Here is a 22,600-nt window from a genome sequence, read left to right as displayed (position 1 = left end):
AAAGTTCATGTAAATTTTTAAGGTTAGAATTCTTGTTGATAAAATAAAAGATTGTGTGTTAAGACGGGCCCACGAGGCGTCACTTACTACGTCACTTCCGCATGAGCCCCTTGGAAGAGAAGCCGGAAGAGACATGTGGAAGGTAAACACGAGCGAACAGACTTTGTAAATTATAATTGTTTGGTTTTTTATTTTATTTTTTTTTTATCGCGTCTGGACTGTCTGGAGAATGTAAACTGTAATTATTTTCTGCGTTTGCTTTGTTTATTAACATCTCGACAAACTGTGAGCTGTGTGGTTGATTAGTTGTTATGGCAGGACCGGTCGGTCTCAGCAGCTGGGTGTTTACTGAGTTATATTATATTTAAAACGTGTATATTTGTATATATGTTTTAATCTGGTTGTTATTTTTGCCAGCCGCTTTTAATAAAAGAAAATCACCTTAAATGACTAGAATTTCTGAAACACCGCAGTCGTAAATCTTCTAATGTTACTGTTCCACCTGAACTCCTGCAGCTTCACACCTCTGACTCTCTGTAATGAACCGGCACTGAGAGTCGCGAGTAGTTCAGCATGGAGAAGTTTGGGGTGAGCTTCGGCGGAGGTCTGAGCAAAAAAGAGCTGCTTGAATGTGTTGAAAGTCAGAAGAAGCAGCTCATCCAGTACCAAACCCGTTTTAAAGACCTTGTCCAGGCCTATAAGAGTTTACTGAAGGAGAAGGAGGCGTTGGAAGCTAGCCTGAAAGTCCTGACGGTGTCTGCACAGTGTCCGGAGCCCAACACCGAACACGCTGAAGACCACGGGTCACTGCACAGTGAAGACAGCCTGGACGCTGCTGAATCCGGTGGTGAAAGTGTTGTGACTGGCAGCAGCATCCCGAGTGATGCCGCAGATGAGAACCAGGTCGATCATGGAGACGGTAACGCAGTGTTTCCACAGCCAATGAAGAGCGAAATAGAAAACAACACCAGCCCTGCAGCTGTGGAGCAAACATTAGGCTCAGCAAACGCAAAATCAGACCACCGGATAAACCAACTTAAGTCTCAGCTAACTACCTTGACCTCGTCCTTGACCACAGTTACGCAGGAAAAGTCCCGGATGGAAGCCTCTTTCCAAGCTGATAAGCGTAAGATGAAGCAGGAGTTGGAGGAAGCACGGGAAAAACTAGAGGACGAGCGTAAGCAGCACCAGCTTGAACTCCAGGCAGTTAAGGAACAGCTAGCGGAGAGCAGAGCACGCGTGATTATGCAGCAACACCAGTATGATCAAGAACAGCATGACCACGGCCATATGCTTCGTGAACTTCAGAAACTCCTGCAGGAGGAGAGAAGCCTTAGGCAGGATACAGAACTTCAGTTGGAGGATGCCAGGAAAGCTTTTGCAGAAACCATGCAGAGCAAAGACAAAGGTTTAGTTTATGAAGAGCAGCTGAAGCAGGTTAATCAGCAGTGTGAATCATTGAAGATCAGTCTGCAGGCTCTGGAGGCTGAGAAAAGCAAACCGGAGCAGCGAGTGCTGGAACTGCAGCAGGAGATCGCTGATCTAAAAGCACACTTTAACCAACAGCTTCAGCAGGAGATTAGAAAGGTATAGTTTCAATACTTTAACACTCTGAAGCTTATTAATGGCATTTGATTAAAGGTGTTATGTTTTTTGACTTTGAAACATATTTGTGCAGGTTGCTCAGGCAGATGTCTGCTTGCAGAAGCAGGCACAACTGGAAGAGCAGCGAGTGGCAAGTCTAGAGGAGCGGGTTTCTGAGCTGTCTGGGCTGCTGGGTGTGAGTGAGAAGGCCAGGCAGAAAGACCAGCAGAATGCTCAGAGGCTCCGTGAGCATATCCTCCAGCTGGATTCAGAAAACAAGGCCCTAACTATTGCAGCCAGCACTTCCAGGAACACCTCAGGTGATCTTGGAATTGATGAACTAAATTTGGATGTGAACACACTGAAGGACAAGCTGTTGAAGGTAAAGAAGCTGTTGCAGCTGGTTGCACAGAGATCTCCAGAAAAAAGTTTGGAAATTGAGAAAATAATGGAGGGAGCAGGGGGACAGGATGCAGAGAAGGACTCGGTGCAGTTCTATCAGCAAGAGCTGCGACAGCTAAAGGAGGAGTTTGAGCGATACAAAGTGCGAGCACAGGTAGTCCTAAAAAATAAGAACGGCAAAGACAGTGCGCAGACCAAAGAGCTCGAGGAAGCTCGGAACCAGCTGGCGGAACTGAAGGAAAAATACATCAACTTGCGTGTTCAGTCAGAGGAAGCCAAGATGACGCACAAGCAGGAGATTAAGGAGCAACAGCAAGCACTAGCGGCTCTTCACCAGTCTCATAAACAGGACTTGGAGAAGCTAGAGGCTCAGCACAGAGAGAATTTCTTGCACCTTGAGGCAGAGCTGCACAAGCAGCGAGAGCGCACCATGGCTCTACTCGAAGAAAAGGACCTTGAACTAGAAAAACTTCGATCCGAAACCACGGCAAGTGACGTAGCAGAAAGGGGATTTAAAGGGGATGTCGAGTTTGAGAGTTCTGTGCATGAAGATGGTGAGATGATCACGCTGAAGCTCGCCACCCCCCCAAAAAACACCTTGCTGCTGTATGCTGAACATCTGGCTCGAAACGAAGTGGAGATTTCTGTTTTGCGCAAACAGAAGCATCAGCTGGAGGAAGGCATGCATCAACTCCAAGGAAAATTGTTTGCTAATGAAGAGAAGCACAGGGAGGAGGTAGATGAGTTGCAGGCACAGCTGGACAAGAGGACTCGTGACCAGAGCAGAGACGGTGCTAATTTAGAATATCTCAAGAACGTCATCTATAGATTCCTCACACTACAAGACTCCAGAGGTTGCCAGCAGACGCTCATGGCCATACTGACCATCTTACACTTCAGCCCTCAGGAAAAGCAGGCTGTCATGAAGCAGCAGGTGCACAGCTGGTGGTCACCAAGGAATAGATGATGCGATCAATTCATAGCTCAGTGCATTTATTTATTTTCTACTCATTATTTTCTCATCTTTTTTAACTGTATATCAGATTATAAGGGCAGAATTGCTGTTTATGTTCAGTTGGTGTTTTCTGGTAAAGCTGATAACTTTTCATTGTTTAGTTTTTTTATAATTCTGACATTCCAGGTAAATAACTTGCTTTAAATCTGTCAGCAATATTTACTGACCAATAAATCATTAATAATGAAACTTTGATTTCTGTTTTTGCGCAAAACATTGTAAGCTTGTATAAAAGTGTGTATCCGTTCTTTTTTATTTAGAAATATATATATATATATATATATATATGCTTATAAATGCAATATTAAAGAAAGTAGTCTTCTTCCCTTGAGGCAGCCACTGTTTTAATGCTCACGACTTCTGTTTCTGGGTGATTGGATTGTAGTCCCGATGATGATGATGATGATTTTATCACAATAGAGAGTAACTGAGTAGCCACTGCTGATTAACTATTAATTAATTAATGATCAAATCTTTATTGGATCATCACCAGCTGTAATTCCGACAACTCCAGGAATAAAAATTGTATTTTGATGAAGTAAGAAATGTTCAACTGTGTGTAAAAATCTAGTTGCATTTTTTCATAAATGAGCTTTAATCAGAACTTGTCATGGTGTAATGTTCCTTCTGTGTATGATTAAGAATGAATTATTCAGTGCCTTATTAAATGGATATTTGAAATCTTTAATAAAGATGTTTGTATTTTTCATTAATGTTTTTACCGCGATTTATACAAAAGTAGGAAACATTACATTTTTATTATGATGCATTTTCTTCAACATTCGTACATCACGATAAACAGAAACTCTCAGTGCCTGCTAATGTTTTAACAAAACACATCCGAGAATAAATATATTGTATAAATAATAAATTACTCATTCAAGAGTTTTATCAACTTTACTGGATGCATCATAAATACATCAGTGTAATAATTTTAAATATCAGTGTATATGATAATCAAGACAACTGTCACTACCACCACTACACACACCACTACACATTTCTACTCCTTGTAACAGTTTAAACCTCGAAGTGATTTCATGCATTCAGTTCTACTCAAACGAAATTATTGTTTAAGCATTTATTTGTCAGTTCAGATCAGAAACAGATATACATTATGCAGGCAAAAGTATATGGACAGCGGATCATCACACCCACATGCTTCATCCTCAAGAAAGAAAAAGGTAAAGAACGGTGCGTTATACTTCTGACATGTACTATATAGCACAGTGAATTCTTTCTTCACATAACCCAGTGAGGTTAGGAAGCCGGGGTCAGAGATGCCAGCGCCCCTGGAGCACAGAGGTTTAAAATGACAGGGCCCCAGTAGTGGAAGTGGAGTGGAAGAGTAGAAGCTTGAACCAGCGACCTTCTAATCAGTAACCAAGAGACGTCACCACTGAGCTCCAACTTCCCTCAAGCTATTAACACATTCAGAAGCATATAACTTTATAGAACTGTCTCTGCAGCTTTTCAATTTCCTTTCAATCCTGTTCCAGCATGACTTATACACAAAACCAGCTCCATGAAGCTCTATGGTGTGTTAAGGTTGGAATAGAACTTGTGTCCTGCACAAAGCCCTGATTCCATAACTGAACTAGAACATAAAATAAACACCAACCTCCTCAGCCAACATCAGTGTTGATCTCATTAATACTAGTGTGGGATGGTCAGTGGAGAAAAAACCTTCTGTAAGAGTATTACAAAAAAAAAGCAGAAGAAATAATAAAGACAATATGAGGATAAATTTTATACAACTATAAACATCAATATATACAATATAAACATTTTACTTTCTTGACTTAAAGTTGTAAATTCTCACTGATAAGCTGCAGATCTCTATTATTTCAAAAGTCAGTAGAGCAGAGTGAAGCACCACGAGTGAGAGGCAGCTAGGCCACATTTCTATCCCTTCACCCTCATGGCTTCACTCAGTGGTGCACACACACACACACACACACACACACACACACTATAATACAGTATTGCTATCCCCTGTGTGTTGCTGTATATCTATTATTGCTGCTGCTCCACGAGTTTTGAAATGAGAGCACAAGAGCTACCTGATCAAATCGGATTTTCATCCCTGCATTAAAATCAGTTTTTGTCGAGTACAGTCTGAAGATCCTCAGGCAGAGAGCTGATCACAGAATGGATGTAGTTCTGCAGCTTGTGCAGTAATTCCTCCTTCACCAGAAGCTGCTGTGTGTGAGCTCTCCTCTAGTGTAGGAAAGAAAACAGAAAAAGAAAAGTATGTAATAATAACAGATGAGTTTGCAGTAGTAAATCTACTAAAACTTGTAGAGACATTGGCTTATAATCATGTCTGATGAAATTGGGAGCTTATAATTTTATCACAAACCAATTTTTCACGCAATTTTAAAACCAGGTCAACAGTCTCCACTTCAGACTTGTCTTTTGTCCAACTCAGCAGATCCTGTAAAGAGTAAACAGCGAAACAAGAGCGAAACAATTCCAACACACTGAGATGTATTCTTACAAAGAGCCTGGATGTGATGTGAACACATTTACACAAGCTTTATTATCAGTAATCTGCTATTCATGAAATCACAGTAAATTTAGTGTGTTAGTGTGTAAATGTAAGCATAGAGATTAAAGGGGTGCTTTATACTTAAAATTCTTTCTTCACATTCCCCAGTGATGTTAGGAAGTTGTGGTCAGAGCACAGGGTCAGCCATAATACAGCCCCGATGGAGCACAGAGGGTTAAGGGCCCTGCTCTGGGGCCCCAAAAGTGGCAGTTTGGCGATTCTGGGGCTTGAACCCCCAACCTTCAGTAACCCAGAACCACTGAGCTCCCAGCTCCTTAATAATGGCTTATGTTAACCTAGAGGATGGACCTGGAGGATGGACCTTATGGTGAATGTACAGAAAAGTCCCATCTGATAATGTTACACATCGACCAAATATAGCATTATAACACTGACATTATGAGCCGTGAAGTGAGTAACACTGATTATCTCTTCATCATGGCACCTGTTACTCAGTGGGAAATATTTATTAGGTAGCAAGTAAACATTTTGTCCTCAATGTTAATGTGATAAAGCAAAAAAAAAAAATGGGTGAGCGTAAGGATTTGAGCGAGTATGACGAGGGCCAAATTGTGACGTCTAGACGACTGGGTCAGAGCTTCTCCAAAACTACAGCTCTTGTGGGATGTTCTGGTCTGCAGTGGTCAGTATCTATTAAAAGTGCTTCAAGGAAGGAACAGTGGTGAAGCGGCGACAGGGTCGTGGATCATTGATGCACATGGGGAGTGAAGGCTGGTCCGTGTGGTCCGATCCAACAGACGAGCTCCTGTAGCTCAAACTGCTAAAGAAGTTTATTCAGCAATGCTGTTGATGCTCGATGGGTCACGACTGTTTAAGCAGTCATATGACCACCTTCCTAATATTGTGTTGGTCCCCTTTTGCTGCTTAAACAGTCGTGACCCATCGAGCATCAACAGCATTGCTGAATAAACTTACGCTGAATAAACATACGTTACGGCTGAACGGTGTATATATTTATATCATATTTTCCTCTTCTCCCTGTTGTCTGGAAACTTCACCTTTCTTTGTCTGATGTTTGTAAATCCAGTGGAATTTTGTGCTTTGATTTAGATAATGCTTACATTTACACACAACTTTGAGTAAAGTGTGATAGATGTGGGTCAGTGTTGCTATGGACCAAGGTTTCAGTACTCACAGCTTCACAGATGGCCTCTAAATGAAGACATTCTAATTTCTGTGTCATTTCTCTTTGCTTTGCACGAAACCAGCCATCAAAGTTAGAAGACTGAAAGAATTTCCTTTAAAACACACAAACAGACAAATATCTAATTCCAGTATATTCATTTATAGAGAGAAAGCAGAAACAATTTAATTGTACACATTGTGTTATAAAGTTACTTATAAAGGCCGAGCCAGTCCCCTTTGGGTGTTTGAGGTCCAGCATGATTCAGAGTGGTGAAGAACTCGTCCTGACTAAACGGTCGGATCTGAGGAGGAGTCTACACACAAACAAACAAACAAACAAACACACACACACACACACACACACACACACACACACACACACACACACACACACACACACACACACACACACACACACACACTAATCATTCATTTTATAAATCTGCACAAAAAAATAAAATAAAATAAAATGCTTTAGCGTGAACGCAAATCTCTCTGAAGCATTTCAAATCTAAACAGGTTGGAATTAAGTTCATTTAACCTTCCATGGAGTCACTGATATCTGCCCGGGCATCAAGCCAGCCAGGTATCGCTCCTGCAAAACATTTTTTAGTTCTGAACCTGCTCCTAATCATTCTATTATCAAGGTATTTATTTATTTATTAAGTATTATAATGAACATGAGTCCTCACCAGTGGAAGGACAAAGCTCTGGGTCAGTTCATACAAATAGCGCCTCAAGATGGCGCTCTGCACCTCAGAAGGCCTTTTCTTCTGAATTCCCTGAGAGAGAAATAAAGTAAAAGAGAAAGGAGTGAAACATAATTCTAACATTGCTATTAATATGCATAGTTTTTTCAGGCTCGGTTTTATTTACCTTTAAAAGTCGCTTGATTAGAGCTTTGTCTTTATGGAGAAAGGGTTTGTACGCTGTGTATACACCTTAACCATGGACCACAACACAAGGGCACAGATGTTTATTTTACAGTCTTTAATCTATAAACTTTTTGTAATAAAACAAAATTTGAATGAATGCCTTTCTATGCACCTGGTTTTGTGTCCAGCATTTTCAGCTTGGTCAGTTTCTTTAGTTTAACTTGTTTTAGCAAATCTCCTAAAATCAGAGTGTGATCAATCTTGTGTAATAAGAAATGTGTTGAGTTTTAAAGATAGAGTTTTAGAAGAAAGCAGCACTTACTGGACATCTTCAGATCCCCCAGACACATGATGTGAGGCCAGTTCTGAAAGGTCTTTATAAAGAAAGGATTTGTAACACCAAGTAAAACATTAGGCCTGAAATTACAAAAGGAAATATGAAGAGAGAAAAATCTGTCATCTTTTGGTACTTCATGATCTTCTATTGGATGCCTGAACATTTGTATTCACAAATACACTACAAGGTGATATCAAAAAGTTTCGAGATTAGCTCTGTTTACATCTACGTTTACATGTACACGTACATCTACGTCTACGCTGGATCTCTTAAATGGTGTCAGAACTGCGACATTTGAGCTGGATCGTCATCTTCAGGAAGAACGCTAAGTCTGCAGGAGCCAAATCTGGTGAGTAGGTTGGGTATCAGAGTGCACATGTGGTCAGAATAGCACAAGTTGCACGGCTCCAGATGTACACAGGATGATGTATTTTGGCACACTGACATATGAAGGTCGGTGCTCCCTGTGACTGTGACTGTGAGTGCAGCCTTGTGCTGCCATCTGTTGGCTTATTACAAAACTAGTCTCTAAACTTTTTGATACCCCTTGTATATACAGTGGGTACGGAAAGTATTCAGACCCCCTTAAATTTTTCACTCTTTTTTATTTTGCAGCCATTTGCTAAAATCATTTAAGTTCATTTCTTTTCCTCATGAATGTACACACAGCACCCTATATTGACAGAAAAACACAGAATTGTTGACACTGTTGCAGATTTATAAAAAAAAAAAAAAAACTAAAATATCACATGGTCCTAAGTATTCAGACCCTTTGCTCAGTATTTAGTAGAAGCCCCCTTTTGATCTAATACAGCCAGGAGTCTTTTTGGGAAGGCTGCCACAAGTTTTTCACACCTGGATTCAGGGATCCTCTGCCATTCCTCCTTGCAGATCCTCTCCAGTTCTGTCAGGTTGGACGGTAAACGTTGGTGGACAGCTATTTTTAGGTCTCTCCAGAGATGCTCAATTGGGTTTAAGTCATTGCTCTGGCTGGGCTATTCAAGAACAGTCACGGAGTTGTTGTGAAGCCACTCCATCGTTATTTTAGCTGTGTGCTTAGGGTCATTGTCTTGTTGGAAGGTAAACCTTCAGCCCAGTCTGAGGTCCAAAGCACTCTGGAGAAGGTTTTCGTCCAGGATATCCCTGTGCTTGGCCGCATTCATCTTTCCCTTGATCTGTCGTCCTGTCCCTGCAGCTGAAAAACACCCCCACAGCATGATGCTGCCACCACCATGCTTCATTGTTGAGACTGTACTGGACAGGTGATGAGCAGTGCCTGGTTTTCTCCACACATACCGCTTAGAATTAAGGCCAAAAAGTTCTATCTTGGTCTCATCAGACCAGAGAATCTTATTTCTCACCATCTTGGAGAACTCCATGCGGGTTTTCCATGTGTCCTGCACTGAGGAGAGGCTTTCGTCGGGCCACTCTGCTATAAAGCCCCACTGGTGGAGGGCTGCAGTGATGGTTGACTTTCTACAACTTTCTCCCATCTCCCGACTGCATCTCTGGAGCTCAGCCACAGTGATCTTTGGGTTCTTCTTTACCTCTCTCACCAAGGCTCTTCTCCCCCCATAGCTCAGTTTGGCCGGTCGGCCAGCTCTAGGAATGGTTCTGGTCGTCCCAAACGTCTTCCATTTGAGGATTATGGAGGCCACTGTGCTCTTAGGAACCTTAAGTGCAGCAAAACATTTTTTGGAACCTTGGCCAGATCTGTGCCTTGCCACAATTCTGTCTCTGAGCTCTTCAGGCAGTTCCTTTGACCTTAATGATTCTCATTTGCTCTGACATGCATTGTGATCTGTAAGGTCTTATATAAACAGGTGTGTGGCTTTCCTAATCAAGTCCAATCAGTATAATCAAAAATTTCTGGACTCAAATGAAGGTGTAGAACAATCTCAAGGATGATCAGAAGAAATGGAGAGCACCTGAGTTAAATATATGAGTGTCACAGCAAAGGGTCTGAATACTTAGGACCATGTGATATTTCAGTTTTTCTTTTTTAATAAATCTGCAAAAAGGTCAACAATTCTGTGTTTTTCTGTCAGTATGGGGAGCCGTGTGTACATTCATGAGGAAAAGAAATGAACTTAAATGATTTTAGCAAATGGCTGCAATATAACAAAGAGTGAAAAATTTAACGGGGTCTGAATACTTTCCGTACCCACTGTATGTATATATTTATAATTGTATAATATAAGAAGGTTTTTGAGATTTTTTTCGTGTTTGGAGTGTGTTTGTGCTTACGGTGCCTGAGTTCTGGTCGTGTACTCCTTAAACTCACAGTCATGGACGGTAAAGTATGGCCGAAAATCACAACAGTATTTCAATGGACTGATGCAGCTGGAAAGAAGTGAATAGGAACTTGCTGAACTACACATAATTTACATAACAATAGATCGACCTAGTGTGGTGTAATCAAAGACAAACCTCCGTTCATTAATTCATCTTTAAATGAGTTTGTAATGTTTATAAAAAAGTTGGCTATAATTGTAAAAAGTGCATTTGTATGAAGTACTTTTGAAAAGAGTGTAGGAGGAATGAATTAAACGCATCACATCGAAAACACCTGCACACTAACCAATAATTACAGGTTCACATGCAGACTGGCTGAGGTGAATGTGAAGGGAAAACCACAAGACCACAAGAGCTTTGAGTGAATTGCATGACTGTATCTGAAAATTATATTCCTGCAGTGTTGAAAAATAGTCTTGATAACCAAATAGTCGGTTTTATACATTGATCAGCATAACATTATGACCACCTGCCTAATACTGTATTGGTGCCCTTTTCCTGTTCTGACAAAACAGTCGTGACCCATAGAGCATTAACATCATGAACTTCTTCAGCAAGCAGGAGCTCGTCTGTTGATCAATGAGCCTCAGCTGCCCACGACACTGTCGCCGGTTCAACACTTTTCCTTCCTTGGAGCACTTTTAATAGACACTGCAGCTCTTGTGAGATGTTCCTGGTCTGCAGTGGTCAGTTTTGGAGATGCTCTAAACCAGTCGTCTAGAAATTCATCAAACTCACTTAAATCCTTACACTCGCCCATTTTTCCTGCTTTTAACATAAACTTTGAGAAGAAAATGTTCACTTGCTGCTTAATAAATAAATCCACCCACTAACAGGTGTCATGATAAAGAGATAATCAGTGTACTTCACTTCACCACTCAGAATTTTATAATCTTATAATATTATGCTGATGTGTGTCTGTCCTTTATGTTATTATTATATATAACTGAATTGCAAATGCAGTATAACAGATATCTGACTCTATAAATAGAAAGTCTTTAGAAGATTGGGAATTGGGAATACCTAACTAGAGCCAGCACTGTCTCCGAGGACACAGCTGGAGAAGGTGCCATGACGACCAACGGCTCTCCTAGCAACATCAGCTCCCACAGCAACTGTATGTGAATCAGGACAGACTGGAAACACCTGAACAGGACACAAAGTCTACAAAGTCAGTTTAGAGCAGTGACTGATGTTTTAGATCTTCATGTTTCTTTATATTAAAATGTTTAATCTATTCATTTTATTAATTGAAATTAATCACATCTGCTCTGCAATTCATCTGCTACACGATTAATCACATCTCATCACTAAGACTCAACATGAGGAGGTTTATTTGTTCCCAATAACAGATTTTACCCCAGAGCTACAAATATCAAAACATAAAATCTGTCCATTTTCAGCACAACAACAAAAATATCATCTACGCATACAGCAAATAGAACCGTACGGCAACATACTTAAAAATATCCAGCTCATGAATGGTAGAGAGAACCATAGAGGAAGAGAGACGCTTCTACAAACGACAAAAACAGAGAAGAGACTCAGGAAATATCAACATTTGATCTCAGACCTTCATCAGTACACATATAAAACATGAGCTCACACCTCTTTCTGTCCCTGGCTGATAGGACTTCCTCCTGGTTTGTCATCTTTTGAAGGAATTCTGACCTGGAAGTAGAGGAATACGCAAACAAAACAATCAACTCATCAACACAAAAGCACAGTTATCTCCTGTTCAGGATTATAATGAATCCAGAGACTATTCTCTCACACCTTGTGAATTTATTGTTAATTCACCTAATTTATTGTAGCATGTTTTCGGAAGCACTTGAGGACACGTAGAATTCTGCACAGGCAGTAAAGACAAGCTTGATGTTTTCTTCTATATTTGTATGTTTTATAACCTACATTTCTTTTGTTATTAAATTAAAGTAAATGTTATATCTTTATTTTAATCTCCTGAACACAGCACTGCTGGAAGACTTCGCCCTGTAGAACTAGAACTTTTTTCTAAACCTGTTATTAAACCTGTTATCTGTTATTTAGGTGAAAACAATAACCATATAATAATATTTAATCATTTAGGTCACTGGACACATGGTTTGGATGTGATATAATTCTGGATGCCAGAGTGCTTTAAGTGGCATTTAATTGTAATACCTGAATGAATACCTGAGAACATTTTCTTTTAATAACAGTAGAACAATTTTAAGCAAATATATTTTTATTGTAACTTTTGGAAGAGTCAGTAGAGCTATGCAGAGTGTTTCAGATACATAAAAGCATATTTTGTTTCTTTGATCATGTGGTTTTATTCAGGAGCTCTTGAAGGTTATTTATAGCTCCGAAAATAACTGCTTTAACTGCCAGCTCCTCTGTACAGTGACATTTCCCTCGAAGAAAAATACTTTTTCCCAAACATTCTGCCTTTGGCTCAGGTCTGTTTTGGTTGTTGTTTTGTAGTTAAGATGGGGATTTTGTAAAAACCTGCCAGTCCTTTTCATGAGTTGTTCTTTAAAACAGGACATTTCAGGATGAACCTCACAAATAATTTTTGTTTTGTTCTGCAGAATACTGATAGACACGTCGTCTGAAACACCGGCAAGGTTTCTCAGAACAGATGAACACAATAGCTATTATGTTTAAGCTGCATTTATATTTAATTAGGATAAATGATCTGCTCAGTCTATGCAATGTATTTATACCCAGTTACATTTATAACAGGTACTTGATAAATATGTCCAGGTTTGATACAACAACTGGGTGTTTCCTGATGCTGTTGGTAATGACAACCTTCTATCTGAGAATCAACATGGTCTATTTCACTACTAAGCTACAAGCATGGATGAAGCATGAACCTGCAAGATGACTCCCATCACAGGTAAACTGAGTGTCTGTCCTGGTGCAGGTGGGGGCCACAGGTCAATCTCATTACAAACTGCAACATATTTACAACACAGATATTGTACTAGTTAGTTACTTTAAACATGTACTAATCAGCGTTATACACACCACATTGGGCTGCTATTAACAGTACATTATATATGCAGCGCTGAATTAATTCACTGGTTCACTGGTTGATTACATTATGTTAGCTTCTATTTCTAAACCTGTATTTTAGATATATTGGCATTCAAGCACATTAGAGCCTTTAGGTTATGTAATTTATCATGTTCATCATTGCATTATCATGTTTGACACAATGCTGGAAACTTCTTATGTTAAATGAATGGACCAGCTGTCCTCACCTGCCTCCAAACAAGGCTCTGACTTCTCAAAGAACTCAGGGGCAATGATCTGCAGTAGAGACTGGAACAAGTGAACATACGGCAGTCTGGACACCAGCACCAGAGACTAGAGCCGAAAGTGAAACAGTTAGGTAGGTAGCCAAGTTTCAGAAAAACAACACTGCCAGAAACAGGTGAATAAATTCTATTCAAATGCCAATTATTGACACCCGTGTCAAATTAAATGCTAGTAATTTGCTTAATTTGACACTGGAATAATAAAACAAATGTATCACAATTATTGACACCTCTACAGAATGTCAAGTCGCTGAATAGAAACCTGTTTTTTATTTACATTCTGCTTTTAAATTACCTCAGAAATTTAGAACTCGAAATCACGTCATTTACAACCTCTGAGCATTCGAGCTAAATGTGGAGAAATACAGTTCACCTTTTGTTAGCAAAAAGCTAGTCAACAAACTGTGATAAGTGTGATATTTCAAAACACCTTTGGAACAGTTTTTCTTGTTGGATGGTGTAAATAAGTTATGAGCTCTTTTTTTTTATATTGTACATTTTATGCTATTCTTAGTGATTAGCAAAATTCTTATGTAGTCCGCCAAAATTTCAATTTTCACACATTTATATATTTGTAATTTTCTGTTCAAATTAATGCATTAATAATGCGTGATTTATGTGGTGCAAATTTCTGTTTGACCATTTTAATTAGAAATATAAATACTTTTTCCTCAATGATGGACACATCTGGCAATTAAAACCACCCGTGTGGAAACATTGCAAAAGTTCTGTTTAGTGTCCTGATGATTTACATCATTTAAAATACACCATAATACTTTAAAACACAAAAATATTTAGTCTTTATGCTCTACGTTGAGTTTGGTTTCACTAATAATAAACATACATTTGAATAAAGCAGCAATATTTGTCCATGCGCATGTTGATTAGAGTATTAAAAACTTGAAAAGTATTCATTTGAGGTCCATTTAGAACAGATAAAAACGAGTTAACTCATGACAATCATGCGATTAATTGCGATTTAATATTTGAATCGACTGACAGCTAATTGACAGCCACACATTTCTCATATGGTAGCATTTTTAGGTTACCATGTCTTTAAAACTCACTACCCACCATCTTTACACCAAAAACATTATTTTCAAAGATGATTCAAAACATTATTTCGTTATTTAATGTTAGCTCTAACAGAAATGTGACTGAACCAAAAAATTACAAAAAAAAAAGATCTTTAGGCAGCAGTGAAAGTGGGTGTGGCATAAAAGAAAGGATGGTTACACTTAAAATAACTGAAATTCCACTGTTAAATATGATTATTTTACAGGATTGTTCGTTCTCCAAAAGCTCAGTGAAGCCTGTTAGAATACTACGGCTCCACAATGTGAAGAAAAATGTGATGTGATGCAATAATAAAATATATAACGTGATAAATGAGGATGGATTTGGACTGTAATTGATAAAGGTCTGCTACAATGGTTCAAGAGCACAGGTTGCATGAACAGCACCCAACACTGAGCACCACAACAATGATGGAACAATAATAAATGGACATCTGGTGATGAGGATGAGAATGGGTTTCATTTTTTAGTCTGATTCCTTTAAATGTTTCTTCCTTATGCCATCTCAGGGAGTTTCTGCTTGCCACAGTCGCTACTGGCTCGCTCATTAGGGATACTATTATAAGGAACACACTTATCTACATTAAACTTCTACATTCCAACTTCAAAACCTTTTAATTTCTCACAAAGCTGCTTTGGGACAATGTTATTAAACTAATTAGAGATTGGCAGATTTATTTTGAAGCATGTTTACTTGAGATTTCTGGGAAGATATTTTGATATTATGGATGGGCTACGATGCAGGGGTCTAAGTGTGCCAGGGAGTTGGAATGTGGCATCAGCAGTAAAAAGCTAAACTCACTATTATCTTACTGATAAAGAAAATCTTCACCCTGTTATGATTGCTTGCTAATTCTGAAGGGCAGATTAATCTATTTTTATTTGAATAGCGCTAATCACTATGCTAATGATTTTTAAAAATCAATACTATGGAGAATTAAATCTGACTGCATCTGCCAGGCTACAGCTGGCACTCAGTTGGATGTTACAACAGGATAATCAACCAAATCATAAGTACAAATCCACACAATAATGCTTCAGTAACCACAGATTCAATCTTGTGTCATGACCATCCCAGTCTTCTGACCTAAACCTCTTGAAACCCTGTGAATCAATCTTATTAGCATTATGTGATGTCATGTTGGTAAAGGAAAGTTACATAAAATACTAAAAGCATCAGGGCCCATAACTGTGACACTTGACTTTGAAATTTAATTTTATATTTTCATGAATTTCACTGAATCAAACCATTCAGTAAAATCAACTTCAATTTCAGTGTGAGATTAAATTTAATTATCATCAATTAATGTTATTTAAATCCCACCAATTAATTCGGGAAATAACTCAAGAACAATCTTTTTCACTAGATTCTTCTGGTGCATTTGTATCGTTTCATTGTTAAAACATTACAAAATTAAGCCACTAGCATACTATATGCTAAAACACACAGCTGGTAGAGTTGTTTATATTTATAAGAAAGAAAAGTGACTGCTATTTTATTTCTTTTACTATTTCTTTTCTTTTCTTTTCGATTCATATAAATATATAATGTAGAGGTCGACCGATTTATTTGATCTGCCGATTAATCAGCTTAATCATTATTCATAGTTGAATGCTGGAATTATCTGCAAAAATACGTACCAATAGTTTTTCATGGTTGCTGGAGTGGCTGAGAAGGTCCGCTGTCATTATACAGTATAAGTGCGGTCTCTAGAGGTGAATCACTGTCTATTTTATTCATTTTAGAAGTAACTGTTTATTTATTTGGAATGTTGCTTTTTGTTTCAGTTTCAATGCATGTCTTATTTTCCTGTATGTTTATCAATATAATTAATATATTCATATTTGTCATTTAGCCCATTTTTTTTTTGTAATAAAGCTTAGTATTATTTTACATGGAGTGTTATGTTGTTTTGTTTTTAATCCAGTATCCATTTTAAAAACTATCTGCACGTTTGATCCAACCGAGCTATCACTATCGGTACAATCAACTATTTATCAACCTCTAGTAAAAACTTTGATAAACAGTAAACCACGTGGCTAGACTCCGGCATGCAGGAATACTGGTTTATATCATCTCATGTACCCACCTTCTGAAAGTAGCCCCTTCTGACGGAGACATCCTTCACTTGTCTAAAGTACACATAGCCGTAGAAATGAGCCATTTCCTTCTAACATAAAAAGAAAAATAGAGCTCTATGACAGATTCTATTATATTATATGTAAACTAATATCACATATCTTACCTGCAGTGGTAGTGGTGCTTCTCTGTTGTACACATCTGTCTCTTCAAACCATATACCACTCACTCGTCCCACAGACTGGCGCAGCCTAAAACTGAACTGCGTGTCTCCAAGGCTTCCTTTGGGAGAAGATTGGTACTAAATGTAACTTCGCTTAATACTCATAAAAATCTAAGCATTTTCAGTGGAACACTTGTTTATTAAAATTATATTTATTGGACAAAAGTCCAATGCGATTGCAGTTAAAGGCAATTATTGAAATAACCGTGACCGAAAAACCTAAACATAAACGTAAACAGGTCAGGAGATGAACTATCAAGACAAACAAGGAAAAAACAAGGCAGTTTGGTAGTGCTGGGATTTGAACTCACGACTTTCTGTTCAGAGGTCCTAATTTACTAGGCTACCACTTCCAAGTACCAAGTTCTCATCTCATCTGACAAATCGCGCTCGTGAATTTTACAATATATTTGTTTCTCGTCTCAACCAGCCACTTCCTTCTTTATGCTTGTCCATGACTGCCAATAAAGAACCACCAAATCTGTTTTCACTACTTTTTGAACATTCCCCTTCTTCATGTCAGGATTCATCTCCTCTTAGCAATTGAGCAATGCTCAATCCCATTAATCTTCACAATGCTCCAGACCATCACACAGAACCACCTACACGTCATCTCTAACGTTGGCTCATTAACCAAATGCTAGTTAGCAATGGTCCATCCTGTAGAAACCAACCCTAGAGACCAGGCATTTAGTCTCTTTATTCTTTGAGAAACACTCTGGTCTCTTTGTTTTTCCCAGAACAACCTTGAAGATTCTGACCAGAGTGGCTTCAAAACTGCACACTCCATACAAGCTGATTGTGTGGCCTTAACTGAGAAGCTTTATGTCATTAGATCAGTACTCATCCATCTCGACCTTTCAGCAGCTTACATGATCCATCACATGACTTTCCTGTTAATCCTTAGCGATCTTCTGTGAGAATGGTTTAGTGAAGAATGGCTGTATGAAAACATTCTCCAATCAGACACAAAGTCATTCTGTCATTCCATGCTGATGTCTTGGGATTCAAGCACACAAACAAAATCACTGGTGCTCTTAGAAACCAGTTACATACATGACCAGTGTTTTACTGTTGGACCATTAGAAACAGTTACAGTATTTCTTGGTTGCTTTGGAGCGTTTCTCAGATCAGAACAGAAATTCTCAAAACCACTTGTTCAACCTCCACATCCTGCCGTCACGTGTGCACGTGTTGCCTTGAGCAAATTGTGAACGCTTTTGTACATTTATTTAATTAATTGTGTGAAATGTGCAGATGAATGTTGAATGTCACTAATAAAGGCGAGTGAACGGCATCAGATCAACCAATAAGGAACTAGTTCCTTATAAAGTGAATCTCGTGAACCTTCACTTGTCTCGTGAACAGACAGAGCAAAACACAGAATTATAACATCTGAAAATGGATTAAATTAACCAGGAAATGAACGAACAGAACTCGAGCGAACTTACCCGAAAATGAGTCAGGAAAGGATAGGTAGCATATGCTTGTTTTCTGAAGGAAAAATCTTTTTTTAGACACAGAATAGTAAAGCTAATCATCTATTATAATAAAAAGTGTATATAACTCATGCTCTTACCTCCTTCTCTGTAAGTTTTGCATCATGAGGGTAAATTAACTATGAGAGGAAACAAAAACAAATTCTCCTGTAACAGATGCTAATTTGGATGATCTGCAAATTTATTCAGTATTTTCCCCGAAACAAATGGTGAAATAGTCAAGTGTTTCCTCATGTGTAACTCTGTGAGGCTAAAAATGGATTTGACCTACAAATATAAGCAGTCCAAAGCAGAAACGTGAACGTGATGGTGCATTCATGTGTTATTTCAAGGACACACTTCAAGGCTTAAAAAACTGGTGTTTATACATTTTTCTCATATTACTGTAAAATTAATATCATAACACAATCATAACATCTTTGTGCACTATTATATATTATATTATATTATATTATACTATATTACATCACATTCAATGGTATATTATATTATATATTATATCACATTATATCACATTAATATCTTCTTCTTTCGGCTTCTCCCATTAGCGGTCGCCACAGCGGATCATCCGTCTCCATGCCCCCCTGTCCTCTACATCTGCCTCTGTCACACCAACCACCTGCATGTCTTCCCTCACCACATCCATAAACCTCCTCCTTGGTCTTCCTCTTTTCCTCCTTCCTGGTGGCTTCACCCAAATGAGGATGGGTTCCCCTTTTGAGTCTGGTTCCTCTCAAGGTTTCTTCCTCATAACATCTAAGGGAGTTTTTCCTTGCCACAGTCGCCACGGCTGCTCATCAGAGATAAATACACACCGTTTACCTTAACTGTTAATTTCTGTAAAGCTGCTTTGAGACAATGTCTGTTGTGAAAAGCGCTATAGAAATAAACTTGACATGACTTGACGGCTCCATCCTCAGCATTCTCCTACTGATATACCCCATGTCCCTCCTCTGCACATGTCCAAACCGTCTCAATCACACCTCCCTCACCTTGTCTCCAAAACGTCCTACATACGCTGTCCCTCTAATAAACTCATTTCTAATCTGTCCATCGTCGATACTTCGATTCTGTCGTCAATCCCAACGAAAAAACCTCATCTTTAGCTCTGCTACCTCCAGCTCCACCTCCTGTCTTTTACTCAATGCCACTGTCTCTAAACCATACAACATCTCAGGTCTCACCACAGTCCTATAAACTTTCCCATTCACTCTCACAGATACTCTTCTATCACAAAACACTCCTGCTATCACTCTTCTCCACCCACTCCACCCTGCCTGCACTCTTTTCTTCACTTCTCTAACACACTCTAGATTACTGTTCAATGTTGACCCCAGGTTCCTAAACTCCTCCACCTTCTCCACCTCTTCTCCCTGCAACCACACCCCTCCACTGCCCTCTCTCTCATTCACACACACATGTACTCTGTCTTACTCTTACTGACTTTCATTCCTCTTCTCTCCAGCACGTACCTCCACCTCTCCAGGCTCTTCTCAACCTGCTCACTACTCTCACCACAAATCATAATATTATCCGCAAACATCATAGTTCATGGAGACTCCTGTCTGACCTCGTCCATCAACCTGTCCATCACCACTGCAAACAGGAAAGGGCTCAGACCTGATCCTTGATGCAGTCCAACCTCCACCTTGGACCAGTCTGTCATTCCTACTGCACATTTTACTGCTGTCACACTGTCCTCATACATGTCCTGCACCACCCTCACATACTTCTCTGACACACCTGACTGCCTCATACAATACCACAACTCCTCTCTCCACCCTATCGTACGCTTTCTCTAAATCCACAAACACACAATGCAACGCCTTCTGACCTTCTCTATACTTCTCCATCAACATTCTCAAAGCAAATAAGGCATCTGTGGTGCTCTTCCTCAGCATGAAACCAGACTGTTGCTCACAGATGGTCACCTCTTCTCTCAGCCTGGCTTCCACTACTCTTTCCCATTAACTTCCTGGTGTGACTGATCAACTTAATTCCCCTGTAGTTACTGCAGGTCTGCAAATCTCCCTTATTCTTTAAAATCAGTACCAGCACACTCCTTCTCCACTCCTCAGGGCATCTTTTCACCTTCCAAAATCCTGTTAAACAATTTTGTTAAAAACTCCACTGCATCTCTCCTAAACATCTCCATGCTTCTAACTGTATCTCATCTGGTCCAACCGACTTTCCACTCTTCATCCTCTTAATTGCTGCTCTCACTTCCTCCTTACTGATCCTATCCATTTCCTGCTTTACCATCTCCACATCATCCAACATTCTCTCTCTCTTATTTTCCTCGTTCATCAGCTGCTCAAAACATTCCCTCCACCTTCTCAACACACTCTCCTCACTAGTCAATTATATCACATTATATTACACTCACCGGCCACTTTATTAGGTACACCTTACAAGTACCGGCTTGGACCCCCTTTTGCATTTAGAACTGCCTTAATCCTTCGTGGTATAGATTCAACAAGGTAGTGGAAACATTCCTCAGAGATTTTGGTCCATATTGACATGATAGCATCACGCAGTTGCTGCAGATTTGTCGGCTGCACATCCATGATGCGAATCTACCGTTCCACCACATCCCAAAGGTGCTCTATTGGATTGAGATCTGGTGACTGTGGAGGCCATTTGAGTACAGTGAACTCATTGTCATGTTTAAGAAACCAGTCTGAGATAATTCGCGCTTTATGCCATCAGAAGATAGGTACACTGTGGTCATAAAGGGATGGACATGGTCAGCAACAATACTCAGGTAGGCTGTGGCGTTAAAACGATGCTCAATTGGTACTAATGGGCCCAAAGTGTGCCAAGAAAATATCCCCCACACCATTACACCACCACCACTAGCCTGAACAGTTGATACAAGGCAGGATGGATCCATGCTTTCATGTTGTTGATGCCAAATTGTGACCCTACCATCCGAATATCGCAGCAGAAATCAAGACTCATCAGACCAGGCAACATTTATCCAATCTTCTATTGTTCAATTTTGGTGAGCCTGTGCGAATTGTAGCCTCAGTTTCCTGTTCTTAGCTGTCAGGAGTGGCACCCAGTGTGGTCTTCTGCTGCTGTAGCCCATCCTCCTCAAGGTTCGACGTGTTGTGCGCTCAGAGATGCTCTTCTGCATACCTCGGTTGTAACGAGTGGTTATTTTAGTTACTGTTGCCTTTCTATCAGCTCGAACCAGTCTGGCCATTCTCCTTTGACCTCTGGCATCAACAAGGCATTTGCGCCCACAAAACTGCTGCTCACTGGATATTTTCTCTTTTTTAGACCATTCTCTGTAAACCCTAGAGATGGTTGTGCGTGAAAATCCCAGTAGATCAGCAGTTTCTGAAATACTCAGACCAGCCCGTCTGGCACCAACAACCATGCCACGTTCAGTCACAAATCACCTTTCTTCCCCATTCTGACGCTTCGTTTGAACTGCAGCAGATCATCTTGACCATGTCTACAAGCCTAAATGCATTGAGTTGGACAGGTGTACCTAATAAAGTGGCCGGTGAGTGTATATTACAATATATTAAATTCCATTACTAAGTTTACAGCACTGATCTGATACTGTGACATTCCTTACTTCAGTACCCCCAGTACCCTTATATCACTCAGTTCACACATGGTGATGGGGCAGTGGTGTGTGTGTGTGTGTGATGGTGATTGGGCAGTGGTGTGTGTGTGTGTGTGTGTGTGTGTGTGTGTGTGAGATGGTAATGGGGTAGTGGTGCGTGTGTGTGTGTGTGTGTGTGTGTGTGTGTGTGTGTGTGTGTGTGTGTGAGATGGGGTAGTGGTGTGTGTGTGTGTGTGTGTGTGTGTGTGTGTGTGTGTGTGTGTGAGATGGGGTAGTGGCGTGACGCTTGGTTTGAACTGCAGCAGATCATCTTGACCATGTCTACAAGCCTAAATATTATAAACTATATATTAAATTCCATTACTAAGTTTACAGCACTGATCTGATACTGTGACATTCCTTACTTCAGTACCCCCAGTACCCTTATATCACTCAGTTCACACATGGTGATGGGGCAGTGGTGTGTGTGTGTGTGTGTGTGTGTGTGTGTGTGTGTGTGTGTGTGTGTGATGGTGATGGTGATTGGGCAGTGGTGTGTGTGTGAGATGGTGATGGGGTAGTGGTGTGTGTGTGTGTGTGTGTGTGTGTGTGTGTGTGTGTGTGTGTGTGTGAGATGGGGTAGTGGTGTG

The 22,600-nt window shown here is 39.8% G+C and overlaps 2 protein-coding genes across 5 annotated transcripts in view; one reads left to right on the top strand and one right to left on the bottom strand.

Annotated features, from left to right (window-relative positions):
- On the top strand, positions 1–3,710 carry gcc1 (GRIP and coiled-coil domain containing 1). The gene is made up of 3 exons (XM_083546291.1): positions 1–142; positions 517–1,587; positions 1,679–3,710. Exons 2-3 carry the CDS (start codon positions 574–576, stop codon positions 2,951–2,953), a joined length of 2,289 nt encoding a protein of 762 aa, XP_083402417.1. The 5' UTR covers positions 1–142; positions 517–573; the 3' UTR covers positions 2,954–3,710.
- The window catches only part of dennd6b (DENN/MADD domain containing 6B), a 35,231-nt gene continuing 16,295 nt past the window's right edge, over positions 3,665–22,600 (bottom strand). The window contains exons 2-21 of one of the 4 annotated variants that reach the window (XR_014534295.1): positions 18,472–18,510; positions 18,344–18,386; positions 16,836–16,947; positions 16,680–16,760; positions 13,457–13,562; positions 13,067–13,146; positions 11,814–11,876; positions 11,666–11,721; positions 11,229–11,351; positions 10,158–10,253; positions 7,896–7,990; positions 7,746–7,811; positions 7,575–7,639; positions 7,391–7,480; positions 7,240–7,293; positions 6,912–7,012; positions 6,709–6,811; positions 5,364–5,438; positions 4,386–5,221; positions 3,665–4,237 (exon numbers count right to left, since the gene is read on the bottom strand). Coding sequence is in view for 2 of the 4 variants with exons in the window: in XM_083546362.1 (XP_083402488.1) it covers positions 5,099–5,221; positions 5,364–5,438; positions 6,709–6,811; positions 6,912–7,012; positions 7,240–7,293; positions 7,391–7,480; positions 7,575–7,639; positions 7,746–7,811; positions 7,896–7,990; positions 10,158–10,253; positions 11,229–11,351; positions 11,666–11,721; positions 11,814–11,876; positions 13,067–13,146; positions 13,457–13,562; positions 16,680–16,760; positions 16,836–16,951; positions 18,344–18,386; positions 18,472–18,510 (1,575 nt within the window). In the remaining 2 variants the exon portion in view is untranslated. Of the gene's footprint in view, positions 5,222–5,363; positions 5,439–6,708; positions 6,812–6,911; positions 7,013–7,239; positions 7,294–7,390; positions 7,481–7,574; positions 7,640–7,745; positions 7,812–7,895; positions 7,991–10,157; positions 10,254–11,228; positions 11,352–11,665; positions 11,722–11,813; positions 11,877–13,066; positions 13,147–13,456; positions 13,563–16,679; positions 16,761–16,835; positions 16,952–18,343; positions 18,387–18,471; positions 18,511–22,600 lie in introns of all 4 variants that reach the window. The other 3 variants (XR_014534296.1, XM_083546363.1, XM_083546362.1) reach the window with 3 other exon arrangements.

Source organism: Silurus aristotelis, assembly GCF_946808225.1.
Source record: "Silurus aristotelis genome assembly, chromosome: 7".
NCBI lineage: Eukaryota > Metazoa > Chordata > Actinopteri > Siluriformes > Siluridae > Silurus > Silurus aristotelis.
The sequence above is the reverse complement of the archived record's forward strand: the minus strand, read 5'-3'. Positions and strand labels throughout refer to the sequence as shown.